The 17,740-nt window shown below is 33.0% G+C and overlaps 2 protein-coding genes across 5 annotated transcripts in view; one reads left to right on the forward strand and one right to left on the reverse strand.

The window, feature by feature from the left end:
- LOC115874934 (oocyte zinc finger protein XlCOF26-like) overlaps positions 1-807 on the forward strand; it is a 30,871-nt gene extending 30,064 nt beyond the window's left edge. For all 4 annotated transcript variants that reach the window (XM_030890236.1, XM_030890239.1, XM_030890238.1 and 1 more), the window contains 3 exons: positions 97-189; positions 249-356; positions 569-807. In XM_030890236.1, the coding sequence (XP_030746096.1) occupies positions 97-189; positions 249-303 (148 nt within the window). In that variant the 3' untranslated portion in view covers positions 304-356; positions 569-807. The remainder of the gene's footprint in view (positions 1-96; positions 190-248; positions 357-568) is intronic.
- Positions 808-8,951: 8,144 nt separating this feature from the next.
- Positions 8,952-17,740, reverse strand: part of LOC115874890 ((E3-independent) E2 ubiquitin-conjugating enzyme UBE2O) — a 57,337-nt gene continuing 48,548 nt past the window's right edge. Inside the window, exons 19-22 of the mRNA XM_030890190.1 lie at positions 17,269-17,519; positions 12,719-12,885; positions 12,496-12,666; positions 8,952-9,405 (exon numbers count right to left, since the gene is read on the reverse strand). Of these exons, the coding sequence (XP_030746050.1) occupies positions 9,253-9,405; positions 12,496-12,666; positions 12,719-12,885; positions 17,269-17,519 (742 nt within the window). The 3' untranslated portion in view covers positions 8,952-9,252. The remainder of the gene's footprint in view (positions 9,406-12,495; positions 12,667-12,718; positions 12,886-17,268; positions 17,520-17,740) is intronic.

The following is a 17,740-nucleotide window of genomic DNA, read 5'->3' on the forward strand; positions in this document are numbered from 1 at the left end:
TAAAACACTAATTCAGCACAATACACCAAAACGCTTTACTTTTTAACAGAAATGTTGTCATTGGAACTCGCCATTTTAATTTTTTATTGTTTCCAGAAATGCTAATTGTATCTCTTCAACTGATGAAGTGATATTAGATTCTTTAAAAATAGAAATTGATGATCACGCTCCGCTTACAGATGACTTTAGGTATATTTTAAAGTGTATTTTTACTAATGAAATGTAATAATGTAATTTATTCATTTTAGAAATGCTGAATGTCTACCTGCGACTAATGAAGTAAAAACGGAAGATTTTTTTTAAAATAGAACCTGATAATGTCGGTCCGGTTTTGGATAATGACATGCACGATGACTGTAAGTATGTTTTTTAAATATATTTTTACTAGTACCGTTTGATCGAAAAAAAAACGGCGTCCAGTTGGCTGAAAAATGACGATCGATGACGCTCCGCATATAATTTTACATATAAGAAATGACAGCGATCTCATTTCATAGCCATCTCTGACGCCGTTTTTTTTTATCTTATTGTAGATACATATTGTGTTTAAATGTTTTATTGTTTCCAGAAATACCGAAGATTTATTTGTAAATAAGGAAGTGATAAGAAGGAAATAAGTGAAATTAGAGATTAAGATTTTATAAAAATGGAACCGGACGGTGGCGCTCCGTTTCTAGACAAGTAGACGCGTTTTGCCTAAAATTGTCAATGATGGCCGAGGACCGGTTTGGATTTCACGTAAACCAATTAGGCCCCGTCCAGATTAGCCTTGAGAGCGTAAAAGAGACGTTAACTTAAAATACTTTACTTTTTATATACTACTGTGTAATATATACATTTTAATAATTTTATTTATTAGATTTTTGCTTCGTCGCGGTTGTCGGTTACATCTTTCATCGTCTGCAACAGTGGTAGTTTTTCGAACAAATCAATTTCAATAGTTTTAAGTAAGTTTCCTCCATTCTTAGGTAGTTAAACCAATTATTCTAAATTGGAAGCAAATTGTAAACTACTTTAGGAACACCAAATACAAAGAGGCCTGATTTTTAAATTAAAAAGAAAAAAAGACTCAAAGTCTTGATCTCATACATTATTCCAAACGAAAAATCCGCCACTACTATGACGCATCGGTTATTGAGCAAATAAGATGTGCAACCTTATGGGCGATTTCGTGGCACAAAACCTGTTCGAGATGTAGCTGGCGAGATTTAGTTTAGCACTGTGCCGCTGCGCGCTGCTAATCGTTTACAGCGCAGCGGATAAGAATTACCAATTAATCCGTAGATTTGCGGATTTTAGGTACAGTACGTTAATAATACGGATTTTCTATCATTAAAAAATTTAATATAAACACACCGGAAAAGTCTAGGGATATTACAATTTTATCCAGCCATCGTCAGTAATTTTATTCTTTGGATTTCTGATATAATAAAATTAAAATAAACAAATAATGGTTTAGAGGAAGTTTTGGCAAATAAAAATAAAATAATAAACTATAAAATAATAAAAAAAATTTGTAAACTGTAATAGTTTGTTGGTTTAATAAAGATTTGTTCTAAAAAAAAATGCGAAATTTACCGAAATTTTCAAATTTACCTTGATTTTTATTGAACTCAACACAATTTTTTTTTATTCTAAATTGTGAATTAAAAAAAATATAAAACCATTTTTAGTTAATAAAAGGTATCGCCTCCTCTACTGTTCATTACAGTCCTACATCGTCTCCATGCTCCTAATCAGGTTGTCGATTTCTTCTTGAGGTATAACCTACCACGCTGCATTCACAGCCCGAACCAGCTCCCTACGACTTTCACAAGGCATACCCATACTCAAAATTCTTCTTTGGACCGCGTCCCATACGTGCTCGATGGGGTTGACGTCAGGAGATTGTGCCGGCCAGGGTAAGATGTTTAATTGATGAGCATTGATAAACTCACTTACCATTCTGGCTTTATGAGGCCGTGCATTGTTATGCATATGGTAACACGACAGACTCAAGAATTAAATCACGGTATGTGATTCCTGTTAGGAACCTTTCACGAAAAACGAGATCGGGTTTTCGGCCTAACTGGACACATCCCCAGACCATAATTGTTCCACCTTGATAAGGGTGCACTTCCTGAACATGATGCAACCGAATAAGGTTTCCTGATTCTGTCCATACCCTAAGCCTTTTCGAATCCGGATGGATTCCAAAGCGTGACTCATTCGTGTAGAGAACATTGGCCCATTGTTCATTCAACCAATATCGTACCTCTCGATTTCCTCTCGTTAAGGGTTGAGCTCTCCAGGGGAGTCTGCTCTTAAGTTGACCTCTCTTAATCTATTGCGAACAGTGTCAAGACTAATGGTTACATTATGTGTTTCCTGGGGAATTAAACTAAGCTCTGGTGCTGTAAGAGTCGGGCGGCGTCGAGCATTTAATTGTAATGCTGGAAGTACACACTCGCCGAGGGGACCCGAGGCGTCTCAAAAAATGCTAGGTCCAGCGAGGCGCCCCGAGACATAGCGCAAAAACACACCAATAAAATTTTGCAGTACATAAATAAATATATTCTGAAGAATAATTTTGTAAAAATAAAAACAATCAGGCGCTCAACGAGATAAATTTAGTAACACTTTTGGGAAAATTTGGGCAAAATTTTTTCTTAAATCCAATTTAAAACCGTCCTGAAAGTCGAGAAAATAAAGAAAACCAGTGAAATCCACAAAATCAAATTGAATATATTAGTTTCAAACAGAAAAAGAAAAATCCGCCTGTGGTTATTTTTGTTTTCATTGTATTTTTGGTATTTTATAGAAGCATACTCATATACGCTTTGTTTTTTGATACTTGGCTTTTACGTCACAGATTATCATTCTATTGTCCGTGTTTGTCATGAAAAAATCATGAAAACCAATATACCGTCGAAAATGATGACGTAACTGCCAAGGATCGAAACAAACTGTATTTTCGACTTTATGTTGCCGAGGTGAGGTGTATTAAAAGATCGCGCACACTATACCTACACGGACCAGTACGGACCAGCACAGCACAAACCTGCATCCTGCATGACGTCGCACACTTTACCGCCACAGACCAGCAACATAAGCGAGAGTTTCGAAAAAAGTACAGTTGTCAAGGCTCAACTACTAGAGCGTGCAACATAGAAGTATTGAAAATGAGTAGTTCAGAGGAAGAAATTATTATTTTAGCCCTGTTGTGTGAAGAAGAGGAGGAAGAGAAGGAAGCTAAGAAAAAAAGAAGATTTTGGGTTCACCCTATAAATCAAAAGAGGAAGCAAAGTGTGCGTGTAATTTCATCATTTGTTTCCTGAATTAAAAAGATTCGAAGAAAAGTTTTTCCAATATTTTCGAATGTCACAAATCAAATTTGATTATTATTTTTTGCTATCGACTCCCATATTGCATCTTTTCTTTCTTGGTCTCTATATATAAAATGCTTGGCTCGTATCATTCATATTTAAAACGATTTAAAGGTTCAAACAAAAATAAATGAAATCTAACCTACATCATGCTACTTGAGCCAGCTAGCGTACTCGAAATACTGACGAACCCTTCAATATTTGCATGTTTGTGGAGGTGTGCTGGTTCGCCGGTGCGCACATTAGGTCGGACCAGCACGACCAGGCATAAAAATTGTCGGTCATATTTGTCCCTGACCGACACGACCTGTTTTGACGGTCGTGGCTTGTGGCGGTACGTACTGGTACTGGTCTAGTGTGCTCTACTCTATTAAATAACGCGGTCACCTTCACCGGTAGATTTTACTGGTCTGGTCCGTGCCGGTCCGTGTAGGTATAGTGCGCGCGATCTTTAAAATTTAAAAAAACATAATCCTGCATAAAAACGTAAAATATTTGCTAGTTTAGGTAATATTAAAACAAACTATTTTAGATTATAAAAAAATGTTTAACTGAGGATAAAAAGTTGTTATCAATAATTTTTAATTAGATTAATAATTCTTATGTTAATGATGACAAAAAAGCGAAAACAGTGTATAGAAAGCCTGTATCATAATATTTTTCACGTACATTATAAGTTTCTTTGTTTAAAGAACGCAATAACGATATGTTTATACCAATAAAGACACGTTTTTTGCTAATATCTCAAAATGGATTTATTTCGTTTTGTTTGATCGCTTCTCAATTATTAAAATAAACGTAGATACTTATAGAAACTAATGAATGTTTATATTAGGTTGGCAGTCATATATTCGAATTTGAGGACTTTCCATCAAACTGAATGAAAACTTCGTGCATAGCTTTTAATAGACGTGTTTTTTTTTCTTAAACCGCCCGGAAATTGACCATTAAGGAATATTTTTTATAGTTCTCTTAACAGATTTTTCGGTACTTTGACTACAGTCGTTTATCCACTGTATTAATTATATATTTATATTTTAATAATTTAAATACCGAAAATAGGCGTCAGACTTCCTACTTAACGCTTTCGCCATAGAGAAATATAGAATCTATTGTGTCTCTCTTTTATTTAGTTTCTCTGTGGCTCTCGTCTCCTTTGACTCGTGTTGGAGACCGCCTCTAGACCGAGCGCTCCCAAGACGAGGCGAGAGGCACCGAGGCAAGACGAGAGCTCCAAGTACACACTCGCCTTGTCTCGTCTCGGGTCCCCTCGGCGAGCGTGTACTTGGTATCTCCACACTCGCCTCGTCTCGGTCTCGGGTCACCTCGCCGAGTGTATACTTGCACCATAAAAAATGATCTTGCTGAGGGGTAGTAATGCGATGTCGCTCTGTGTGCCTTTCAGCAAAATTACCACTTTTACGGTAGCGTGCACTTAATCGCGATATTACACTTTGCGTTGTATTTAATACTCTAGCTACGTCGATTTCGCGCATTCTAGCTTCGAGCATACCCACGGCCCTTACCATTTGGTTTCTGTTAAGATGTATACGCTCCATAACGTTGTTTAATACTATACAAAGTTATTTGAATGAATTCTGATCAGTTATCATAAAAACATAGCTAGTACAGGTTAAATTCGAACAATTGATGCTAGGTGCTTTTTGTGCATTTGACAACAAATGCACAAAAACTTCTGCAAATATGCGAAATTTAGAAATAACAAGTGTTACAGTCTACTTCGTTTCAATCGAAGTAGAAAGAATCGGCCTAGAAATATGCGGTTGTTCATTCAAAACATTTATTTTTAATTTTAATAAAATATCCCTAGATTTTTCTGGTGTGTATATTATATAATTAAACAAAGAAAGGCGTCAGAGTTAGCTTGAACATGAAGATCGCTGTTATTTCATATGCAGAATATTATAATAAATCGTCATTTCCAAACACGGCTTTCAACGGCTTTTTCCGATCATACGACATATTCAGTGCATATAAAAGAATGTTTATTTTTATTGTTTATTCTGTTTAACATAAATAAATTTCCAATACATAAACGCGGATTTTTCATCCAAAGATATTTTCGTCAAACTTATTACAGATATTAAACATTTTAATATGGCAACATTGTCGCTTTCAGTTCCACACTGTCTTCGATGTAACCGCATTCATTGGTCAAATTAGAGAAAATAAAGTGTTTTATGCGTTGCCCGCAGAACGATTGGTGTCTCTACCATACAACACTTGAGACGCAAGGGAAAGTCAAATCGGCCTTGTCATGAATTCGCCCATTAGGTTGCGTATCTTCCCAATTCTTTCAGTCAACTGACGCATACGCACGTGTTTCTGAATCCTTTTCTAACAGTTTAGCTGGCTAAGTACCATACGATCGAAAAAAAACGGCGTTAACGAGCTAGAGAATAACGATATCGATGATGTTTGGCGAGGTCAGTCTCTAGACGTTATTTACTGGGCCCGTAGAAGATTGACCGTTGGCCTGAAAAAGGTTGTAATTTATTTTTGTTTTGAGTAAAAATGTTTTTAAATGGTGTAGTTCAATGGTAAATTCAAAAAAATATATTTTTTTGGAAACAGATTTGTGTGTCTCGAAACGTCCAATCATTTTTTAATTTTTCTATAACTAGCGTTAAGTTTTATGTTCTATGTTTTAAATGACGCCTCGAGATTGACCTCGCCATAATTATCATCAATTGTCCTTCCCCAGCGGTCTTTAACGCCGTTTATTTTCGATCATACGGTATACAGGTTGTTAATTTGTTTATTACTCGCGGCAAGAGCTTTATGGTTGAAATATGGCAACCTCGGCCCGCTCGTCGAGAGACGACGCAACGGGACGAGTCGGCAGCTTGGCTTAGTACTCATTTGGAATGGAGACAGTGTTGCCATTCTGTTCCCCAATAAGTAACCGTCCAGTTAACAATCTGTATAAAATGTGCCATGTGATTTGGATGCATTTATATGACTCGTTGTGTATGTTTATATTGTGTTTATTTTTGAGAATTTTTAGTTTTGATGGATACACCAAACAACAAATAACGCTTTATTGTGGCAAAAAGCCAAAATAGCTTCATCGACAAAGAATTTACAAAACAAACAAAAGCACAAAAAAATATACTTACAATACAAATCATACAATTCAAAAAAAAATAAGTCATTAAAATTACAAATAGAACATACGTGGACAATTTCAGAACACAAAAAAAGGCGTATCAATAAAATTTTACAATAGGAAGATTGTAAATAGATATAATTTTAAGAGTTATAAAATATTAAATACTTGACCTTTGACGTGAGATCGAAATGTAAGATGAAATGAAAAAATGAAAACGTGAGATCGAAATGATGATCGTGAGATGATCGACTTGTGAGATGATCAAAATTTTAAAATTCAAAATTGTTCATGATTAAACATCAACAAAAAAAGTCGTTTACCGCATATAGAGCTCTCTCCCGTAAGTATGATTTCAGAGCTTTGCGAAATGCGGGAAAGAATGAAAGCGACTTGATATTCAAAGGCAGATGATTGTACATTTTTTTGGCATTGTACAGTATTGAACCTTTAACTAGTTCTGAGCTCGTGGTTGGCAGATAAAGATCGTGCTCCGTATTCCAAAGTGGATAGTTATGAGATGGCCTTTCGGGAATAGCAGATATGTACTTGCGGATTAAGCAAACGGATTCAAAAATGAATAAAGAAGGAAGAATCAGTATTTTGAAATTTTAAAAGAAATTCTGGCAGTGAGTTCTATTGTTCAGTTCCAATAAATATCGAACTGCTCTCTTTTGAAGTCTGAAAATACGATCAAATTTTGTTGCGCAGCAAGTACCCCAGAATGGAACGGTATAACCAAGATGTGACTTAAAAAGGGCATAATAGGCTATTCTAGAGGTTGATAAGTTGATCTTGGCGCAAAACAGACAGCGCTTAGTTTCTTTGATAGAACTTCGATCTGAAAGTCCCATTTTAACGAGTTGTCTATAAGTCCTAAGAATTTCACAGAGTCCACGACGTCAATGGTGGTGTTATTAAGTACAAAAGGTTCTATAGTACTGTTGCGAGCCGGTGTGGACTCGACCTAACCTCACAATATGGCCCGCCCTCGGATGACCTTAACATCGCATAGACACCGCAATGATTCATTCGTTCGAGAAGAATCGAGACCCACTAGAATGGACGCGTATATACGAGAACATTCGAAAACCTTCTCTATGCGCCTAACGATCTTTGGACTATTCTAGATTTCTTTTACCTGTCGGTATAAAAGCCGGCGGCAGTGGCCTAGAGAGGGCAGTTATAAATATACCAGTGCAGTTGACGCGCGAAAATTAAAAATAAATTCTTAGTTATAAATCGTTTGTAAAAAGACAGACGTATCAATGCTCACAAGCTGCTCACAGCTTCTGTTGCCAAGATTTGACTTAAGCCATTCGAGCGGCACTCCCCTGAATCCGAAGTATTGCAATTTGTTAATTAAGATATTATGATTTACACAGTCGAAAGCCTTAGAGAAATCACAGAAAATTGATACATTCTTCGATCGAAACCCTAAGCTTCTCAATATCCCTCCACTAGCAGCTCTTCTCAGCAATTTTTATCTTCATTCATTTTGAATCTCTATATAAAATACAGTATCTGTCTGTTTTACTGCCTGCCCTTACACAATTGTAATGGATATAATGAATATTTTCGCAAATTGGTATCTGAACTAAAAAGTTTTTTTCTGCATAACTCAAATTACCCTCAATAAGAATTGCAAAAATGACATAAATTGATATGGTATTTCCCTAATTTTGTTATGTATGTTACATATGTAAAAAGGTATAATAAATACAACAAATGTAACTATCTGGAAATTTGTTACATTTACACATATTCGATGGGCACCCACGAGGTTTTATAAAAGCTGTCGCCCCTGATAATAGTTATAGCTATAAACAAGGGTAATAAACAATAACGTTTTATTAATTAAATAACAAGTTGTTTATTCTAATTAGGAAGATCATTTCTCAAAACTAATGTTTCTTTGTGCACTTATAATTGAGTACATATGCTATTTAAAGCACAATACTAATCTGTTATATCTACTATCCCTTGGACGGCTGAATATTTTCTTAAAACTGTTTTAATTTGTTTAATTATCATTACAATTTATAATATTTTTTTAACTTAAATGATTATTATGAATTATAATGAAGCATAAAATTGCTACCAGATTACGCAGAAAATTCTAAAAATATCTTAATAGATTGCTTTTTGTTTATTTTTGTTAAATATCCTAGCAAAAAATGTCTTTTAACTATCACTTCAAAAACCGCTCATTGAACTATAATGCAAAAAATATCCAAAGAGCGCTCTTTTATAGGAAATGTGCTTAATAATTATCATGCAAGAATAAATATAAATATTAATCTCAACTCTCTTGAACTAAATAAAAATCTCCTATCGAAATAAATATAAATAAAGGATTATTCTTTATTTGGCATGCAACAGAATATAAAAATAGTAACAACATCTTATATAATAGAAAGTAAAAAGAAATTTTTAATTTTTCACAAAACTAGAAATTAAAAAAGCAGTTATAATACCAAAAATATTTCTACAAAAACATGAACGATTTAAAAGTAAATACAAAATGGCTTAACATTTATTAATGCAAAAACAAAACAAAGAAAATGACAAAAAATATTTTTTTTTTCGTTTTTATAATATATAACACTATACTATTTTGTAGAAAAGATAGTATCACAAATATTTTAGTACCAGATAAAAAGTCCATTGTGAATGTCTTTATCTTAATGCAACAACATAGTAACGATAGTTCGTCTGACAGCTTTGTTATATGTGTTTGTGTGAATATTTGCATTGCTATTGTGAGCAGATTTTTTCGTCGCTCAGTTCAGTATTTAACTTCTCCGTCTTCTTAATCAATACATCCCTAAATAATTTTAATGCAGTGGCTAAAGAAAGTTTTAATCCTTTACTAACTGGAAGCAATGGAAACTCTGGTTTTAATGGATCCTAAAAAAATTAAGAAATTAAAAGTTTGATAACGCTGCAAGAAAATCGGCCCTGACACAATTCTGGCCGATATGCTTATGTAAAATATCCCGAATCCAAATATGAATAGTATAGTCATAAAAAAGTAGCAAAGTAATGCGAAAATCGCATCATTGTATCTCTACTCATAAATGAGAAATCCCATAAAACACACGAAAATGGAATACCCTGTACAGATGTGATACGCAGTAGTGAACCGCAGTAGTCTACTGGCGGCCAGACAGCCCGCACTTTGGTCAGGAGAGCATAGCAAAAGATATATTAAAGAACCAGTTTTCTTAAAATTCTCGTTTTTCTGACGTTGCTGGCTCTTGTACTATTATATTTTTATTAAGGTTAGGTTAAACTTGTCAAAAAAGTGTCAAAACGTCCGTTATCGTACGATCTTTTTCCGTTGACGGGCTAGAGTAAAAAATTTACGGATGACAAGTAGCGCGAAAACGTTAAGCCAATCAGAGCACCTTCGCACCATCGTATCAACGGATAACGGACGCATGAAAATCAAGCTAGCTAGACAATATTTTTTCGATCCGTTATCCGACGATACGATGATACGATATTAATTTTATTGGTTGAATTTAAAGACTTCGATTGGTTAGAAACGGTTAACCAATTAACCAATAAAATTAATATCGTATCCTCGTATCGTCGGATAACGGATGCATGAAAATCAAGCTTAAAGCCGGAGTCTCATGCATCCGAAATCCGATGGTACGACATCTGAAATTTGAAGTTATCCTGTGAAATAAAAAAAGCCTGGCACATACATCCGAAAGTTCGTTCCGAAATTTGACGGTTTTGACATTTAGACCTGTCATTCCTATCAACAGTCCACAGTATCATTATTAATTTTTGGTTATGGCAGAGACAATCCTGGTTATGGTTATGTATTATTTGGTTATACAAAACATAATAAATTCCATTTTCAATTTGTATTTAAGATTAATAGTTAGCTAGCTAATTTACCAGTGATTTAGGTAATATACATGGAAATGACTCTCAAACTGAGGAAGTAGAAAGTGAGTTCTTAGAGGAATCCGAGGTAATTCTTAAACAATCTCTTATCATATTGAAGTAATAAAATATGCCGAATTAAATAAGCCTAATTAGACTTATGTTTATTCATGTCATGTATTATTGGAGAAACACTTATAAAAATAACTTCCTCGCCAAATATCCCGAAATTGCCCACTTCCCACTAAACTTGTTTTTAAAAACCAATGTTTAAAAAAAGTGAGGATGAGGTGACGATTAGTTAAACATATCGGATAAAAATTGGTGTCAAAGTATTTACAACCGACCAATAGGAGCACTGTCGAAAGTAAATAATATTTTAAGAGCCAAAAACATTATTTCGAGATAATCAACATTTTTTGTTATACAGGGTGTTTCAAAAAATATGTGCCATCTCTCGTGGGGAGATTCCTCACGTAAAAATAAGATTAATTTTCCATATCGATATAGGTCCGATTCTGCTTTGTTTCGTAGCTACAGAGTGTTAATATTTTTTCGACTTATTATATTTTCTTCCAAGTGCTTTTTGCGTTTTGAATGAAATTTTGAGGGTAAAAGTTACTATAAATGCGACATATTTTAAAGCCAAACAAATATCGACATATTCACCAGGGATGTGCATATAAGTTATTACTGGAATATTTTTCTAAAAAAAAGCAAGTACGCCGCTGGCTTTTTTCTCTTATTAGCGAAATAGTGTAAGTCGTTTAATGGCCGATTAAAAGTGGTCTCTTCATATTTTGTCGATTTCGGTCTCCTTGATGAGATAAACGCAATTTTATAGTCTAATAGCAACCTTTAAAAAATTTGAATATCATTAACTTGCGAGAGTTTTAAATAAGTATCTACTCATTGCTTCCTCATCAAGAAATATGAAAAAAAAGTTCCCATAAACATGAGTATGGAAATGCATAGTTTTAGAGTTACAGGATGTTAAAACTTTTTAAAATTAGGTTTTTTGTAATCATCTTAAATACTATTATTTTTTTTTATTTCAAATTGCTCTAGGTTGGACTAATACTAATAATAACTAATAGTAATAATATTTAATAATAAATTAGGTAAAATATATAATTTATTAATTTAATTTTTATTTTAATTTTATTAATTGCGTTTATCTCATCAAGGAGGCCGAATTCGACAAAATATTGAGAGATAACTTTTAATTGGCTTTAAACGGCCTACACAATTCTGATATCAAAAGAAAAAAAGTTAGTGGCGCACATGTTTTTTTTGAAAAATATTGCAGTGATAACTCATATGCACGTCCCTGATGAATGTATCAACACTTTTTTAGCATTAAAATATGTAGCACTTATAGTAACTTTTACCCTAAAAATTCCATTCGAATCACTAAAAGTACTTGGAAGAAAATTATAATAAAACGAAAAATTATTAAGACTTTAACACATTGTAGCTACTAAACAAAGCAGAATCGGACCTATGTTCATATGAAAAATAAATCTTATTTTTACGTGAGGAATCTTCCCACGAGAGATGGCACATGTTTTTTGAAACACCAAAAACAATACAATTTAAGCTCTTTATACTTTATATTACTTAGCTCTTATTATGTTGTTGGTTATGGACATTTTACAAATAAAATATGAAAAACCGATTTTTTGGCACTTAGAACATTATTTGCTTCAAGTCTTCAACTAATAAAGTCTTCTAACACCAAGCAGTTAAAATTTTTAAGGTCTTCGGTATGTTTGTCTTGGTGTATTCCATTTGGGGGTCGGAACCTTTGGTGCTGCAACAGCAAAATAAAACTCTAATTCACCACAATACACCAAAACACTTTACTTTTGAACTGGACGCGCGTTTCTCTAACCATGTTAGACAATTAGCAGATGATTAAAACTAGTTAATAACTAGTTTTAATTAATTAATAAATGAAAACTAGTTAATAACTAGTTTTAATTTATTAATTTCATAATATAATTCATAACTCAATTTCATAATAAATTAATAACTACTTTTAATTTGGTGTATTGTGGTGAATTAGTGTTTTATTTTGTTGGTTAGTGTACTTACCAAGCTATCACAATATTTCTCTAAACGTTGACACAGTTTTTCACCATTTTGTGTAAAATGTCTCAGAATTTCAGTTTTAAATACATCTGGAGGGTTAGAGAGCAGTTCTGTCATGCTCTGTACTAATTTTAATATCACAAGTTCATTGTAAGTTCTAGAATTTTCATATCCCTAAAATATAAGAATTCATTTTTTTGCACCAAACAAACGTTTTTATATGTACTTGTTGCGTATCAGTTTGTTTATCATAACCAGCTTCATTGTAGTATGGCTCTGATACGAGAATAAGGCCTTGAATTGAAACTATCAATTGCAATAATGTACTCTCGGGTCCCCAAACTTCTGTTCCTTTACCTACCCATGTACCAAGAAGAGATATACATACTTTGCCTAAAATAATAAGTTTATTTCAATTAAGAAATGAATGGGCTTAATCAATACTTATAAATAGTAATAAAATTAATTTGTCTATAGATGGTTTTATCTTATTATTTCATAAATAAGAAACGGTACACTAGAAGAATCAAAATAAATTTATTTGGTTTAATTGGAAAGCAGTACAAAAAGAACAATCTAAAATGTTGTTCAGCGGTCTGAAATTTTGACAGGATTCATATAGCAAATGGTGATGTTGTTATAGCCATGTTTCTTTGTATTTTGTATTAAGCAATAATAAGTCATTGACAAAGGGCTCTAAGTCATTGTAGAGCTATTGAACCCTCGTCCAGTGTCCAAGTTAAACATTTTGAAATGGATAGAACTGAAGAACGTAATTTGGAGATCAGAAGAGTGACAAAATATAGTTCATACCAAATAAACTTTTAGTCACGTGATTAAGCTTGACCGGCACAGCGTTGTCCACTTTTATATATTTTCTTTTAATAAAAATATTTTAGGAAACAACAACAAATTAATTATAAACATATAAACAGTTATTATTTACATCAACAAAACTCACCTTCTTAACAGCACTTAAGGGACATAAAGAGTTATTAATACCGCTTTCTCGTTCAAAATATTCTAATAAAGTTGCGACGAGTTTTTTACGGCTATTAAGCTATCTTGTACACATAGATTTAGTAAGAACAGATATCACATTGTGCATTTTAACCCGATCAAATAATCGGAGGTTGACTACGTACTGTAAAAACCAACTGAGATAGAGAAGGCGACATTGCCACATCTCAAATTTGCGCCTATCTACTTAGTTTGATTTGCAGAAAAGGTGACTTTAAAACCTTCACCGGATATCAATAAATCTCAATTTCTTAATTAAATTAATAGTTTATTTTTAAAGAAGCATGCGTAATAATATGTTATTAACCAGAGGATATATACTTTACTATTAAAGGACATGTTTACTGTTTAATGTGCTGAAACGTCTAGAACTATTGGCAACGCAGCTGCTAGTCTTCCAGAATGAAAATGAGCCGTCCGTCCCACCAACACTCGCGACGGCCCTTGATCCGTTATAGTAGCGTACTACGTTTAGCTTAACGTACTACGTTAGCTTACCATATTTTGGTCATTATATACGATATTCTAAAGGAATTTTGCTCAACAAATAAACAAAGGTGTTTACCCGACCTTTTTTACATTTTACTGCTTTATTGTATAAGGCCTCCCTTCGGCCTTGTTTAGACAATTTTTTACCACCGTACAAATACCTCTTCCTAGAGTTATTTGTACGGTGTATTTACCTTTTTTTTAGAATGGGACGAACTGTAAATAATTTTTAGGCTACTAGTTTTATACATACCTATATACAGAGTGACCCAGGCCTCCAAAAAAGCTTTTTTACCTATTACGTTTTTGGTTTGTGATTTTTATTTCAAATTTTTTCATAAGATGGGGGCCATTGTAACGCACATTTTCAAAATATTTTTGTCAACATACAGGGTGATTCAAACCGCAATATATATGCTTAATACAGTTCATGAAGATTGAGACATTTAACTAAAATTTGATTGTCTGATGAAGCTACCTTTAAAAGTAATGGGTTTGTAAATAAATGTAATATTCATTATTATGCGACAGAAATCCCATACTGTAGCACACAGATTTGATACTTTTAATGATAAATGCCTTCTATTGAGAGACTAAAAGGTAATTGCCTAGTATCAGAGCCATCCTAATACAAGAAGAAGACCGAAAGAGTCAAATCTTGTCTTATATTTTCAAAAAAACACAATTTTCTCATTAAATATTCATTTTAGGTATAGGAAGTTATTAATAATATAAGATTAAACAACTATTACACAGTACTTCACAGGAAGCTATCGATTGCGAACTAACTAAATCGTTACTAATTACTAATTTTGAAAAGTTCTTTTTAAGATCAAAAAAGGTAAAACTAAAACCTAAACTATCATTTGAGATTAAACGGGAAGGTCTAAATAATGTTGCCTATTCTAAACAAGAAAAATTTATTTATAAGTTTTATAACATCTCTAATTAAATTTGGACGAAAAGAATATTTCTGTTTGCTGTAGGTAATTTTCTCAGGGAAAACACGTAAATAAAAATGACTTTTTAAGTCAAAAAAAGTCAAAAGGACAAGTTATTCCAAAAGGACTGTCCTTTTCAAAAAGGACAGGTGGCAACCCTAGGTATTTCTGGAGTGGAAATTTAATGGCAAATCTACAACTTTAGTTTGAAAATATGTTCCGGCCACCTATGTTTACAAAAATGTCCAAAATGTGCTTTACCATTGCCTCCATATTCTGAAAAAAAATTGAAAGAAAAGTCACCAACCACAAAACCTAATATAGAACTGTTTCAGAAACTTGAGTCACCCTGTAAATATTCAAAAGTAACTGAAAGTTTATATAGAAGTAACTGAAAAGTTTAAATTGAAAATCGACGTTGGAGCGATTTTCGAAAACTACCTACTAACGTTTCAACATAAGTATATATGGGATATTAATTATATTATTATATTAGACCTTATAACAAAACTCATTTGACGAAAAAGTGTTAATGTAGTATATTAATATGGAGTAAAAATGTTACTACTAATTACTTTACTTTTACTTTACTAATTAAATTCCTTCCAAAAACGATACGCCAATGGCCTATCAGAACAATCCAAATGCGCCTAGTTGCCGGGGTCGGAAATTTTAGACTTCTCTGTCTCTGCTGTCCTTGTTTGACACATTGGAATGTTTGATACACTTCCAACGAGTATTTATGAATGAGATGTTCGGTCTATCTTTATAATGTCTTTGATTTAAACCAAAATTCGTAATACAAAACTAAAGTGCCAAAACGAATGACAATGTCAGGAAATAAATAAATAAATGCTGCAACTTGACATTTTTTTACAGCAGAGCTACCACCTGAATCCCAGCGCAAAATTTAAATTTTAGTCAGACCGGTGCAGAATATGTCCATGGTTGGTAACAATAAATGTAAAAATCGCGCCCTCGATTACGTAACTAAAAGTTTAATTTATATGAAATATAGATCGGTAAATGTCATAGTGGTATAGGTCAATATCCAATTTCAAAAATCTAACCTTAATCTAACACTTAGTAATTTTGAAGGTATACAGTTAGATGAAGAAAAGTAGTTCAAATTAATCTTTTATTAAAATGTCAAGGTGTATGTAGCGCTAAACTGTATTACTGGTTGCAGAACTACATTACTGCTACATAACCGCAACGTGCATTTAGGAACCTGGCGAATTCGCCAGAAAGTAAAAGAAAATTACAGAATTCTTTAGAACGTTCCAGAAACACTTGCCAGGGGCTATATAAGGCCCGCGCTTTGACAGTTGGCAGTTTTTGAAGTTTGAATATACCGCGCTTTACATTATTACGAATCGGACAATTTGGTGAAGGAATTTTATAAATACTTAGTTATTGTGTGTATAAAGTGAGATAATAAATTGTTAAGTATTTTATCGTGAGTTTAAATTAGTGGACCCACGGAATCCGTAACAATATATACAGGGTGAGTACAATATATACAGGGTAAGTACAAATATTTTCAGGGCTGGTAGATCTCGATCCATATATTCTCTTTATCGTTTTTTAAATAAATCTAAAATAACCGAGTTATTTTAGTTTGAAAATTTCCATAAAAAAAAAATTTTGCTTAAATTTTGAGGACCACTGGATCTTTTTCGGGCTATCTTTCTTGTAAATTTAATCTATTACCTATGTTGCCATATTATCAAGAAATTATGTTTTTAACTAAAAACTAATATTTCCAAAAACAAAGTTTCAAATATAAATTTTCGCAGAAAAAACTAGTAATCGTGTTTCTGGGGTCGAAATATACTACCCTAAAAATATTTGCACTTATTTAAGACTCACCCTGTATAGATAATGCTAGTATCTAATCTCTTATTGGTCTAGTTATCTGATCGATAATTCAAAATCCACGCTTGCGCACTACGCTTCTGCTCTCCTAACTGAACGATTTATGCAAATTCCTTCAGACAGTTATAAATATACAGTTGACGCGCTAAAATTCAAAATAAATTCTTAGTTATAAATCGTTTGTAAATAGTTCTATAAGTCTTTTATCGTTATTATTTTTGTTAATTAGTGTTAAATAAATAGTGTTTAAATAAATTGTGACTTTCTATCCACACGGAACCGACGAAAAAACGTAACAGTATAAAACATTAACTTTAGTAAATAGAAATATTTTTCATTGATCATTATTGATAAATGTTACCAAAAAATCAAAACCAAAAGGAAATTAGCTTTAATTTTCTACTAATAATGTTTTTATCTAAAATATAGAGAAAATGTCATTGTATACCTTCAACATATAAATTAGGATTCAACCTTTCCGAACTATAACTAATATAGTGAACTAATGGAGGAGATCTAGGGTAATCAACACCTAACTGAACATCAAACAAGAACAACCCATCTTCATAAGGTGTTTTAGCTGGACCTTGAATCATAACACTTAAGAGATCTATTCTATTGCTATATGAACGTACCCAAACGTTGTCTGGTAAAGATTCTTTGAGAAGTTTGTATTCCCTCATAACAGCCTTAATAAATCTGAAAAAAAAGTTTGAGCCTAAAATTATTCTATGGATAAAACCAAATAATGTTACGCCTACGTCGTTAATTACTGTTTTGTCCCTGATTACATTGCTACTCATTGAATAAAAAGACTAAGGAAGAAGCATACACTAAAGCTTCATTCAGACACTCGCAATTAGTGGAATAAATTAGTGATTTCAATTAGCGCAGAAATTTGTTCCTTTAATTTCAATGTA

The sequence above is a fragment of the Sitophilus oryzae genome, unplaced genomic scaffold (assembly GCF_002938485.1).
Source record: "Sitophilus oryzae breed Bouriz unplaced genomic scaffold, Soryzae_2.0 scaffold_1307_pilon_pilon, whole genome shotgun sequence".
In the NCBI taxonomy this organism is placed as follows: domain Eukaryota; kingdom Metazoa; phylum Arthropoda; class Insecta; order Coleoptera; family Curculionidae; genus Sitophilus; species Sitophilus oryzae.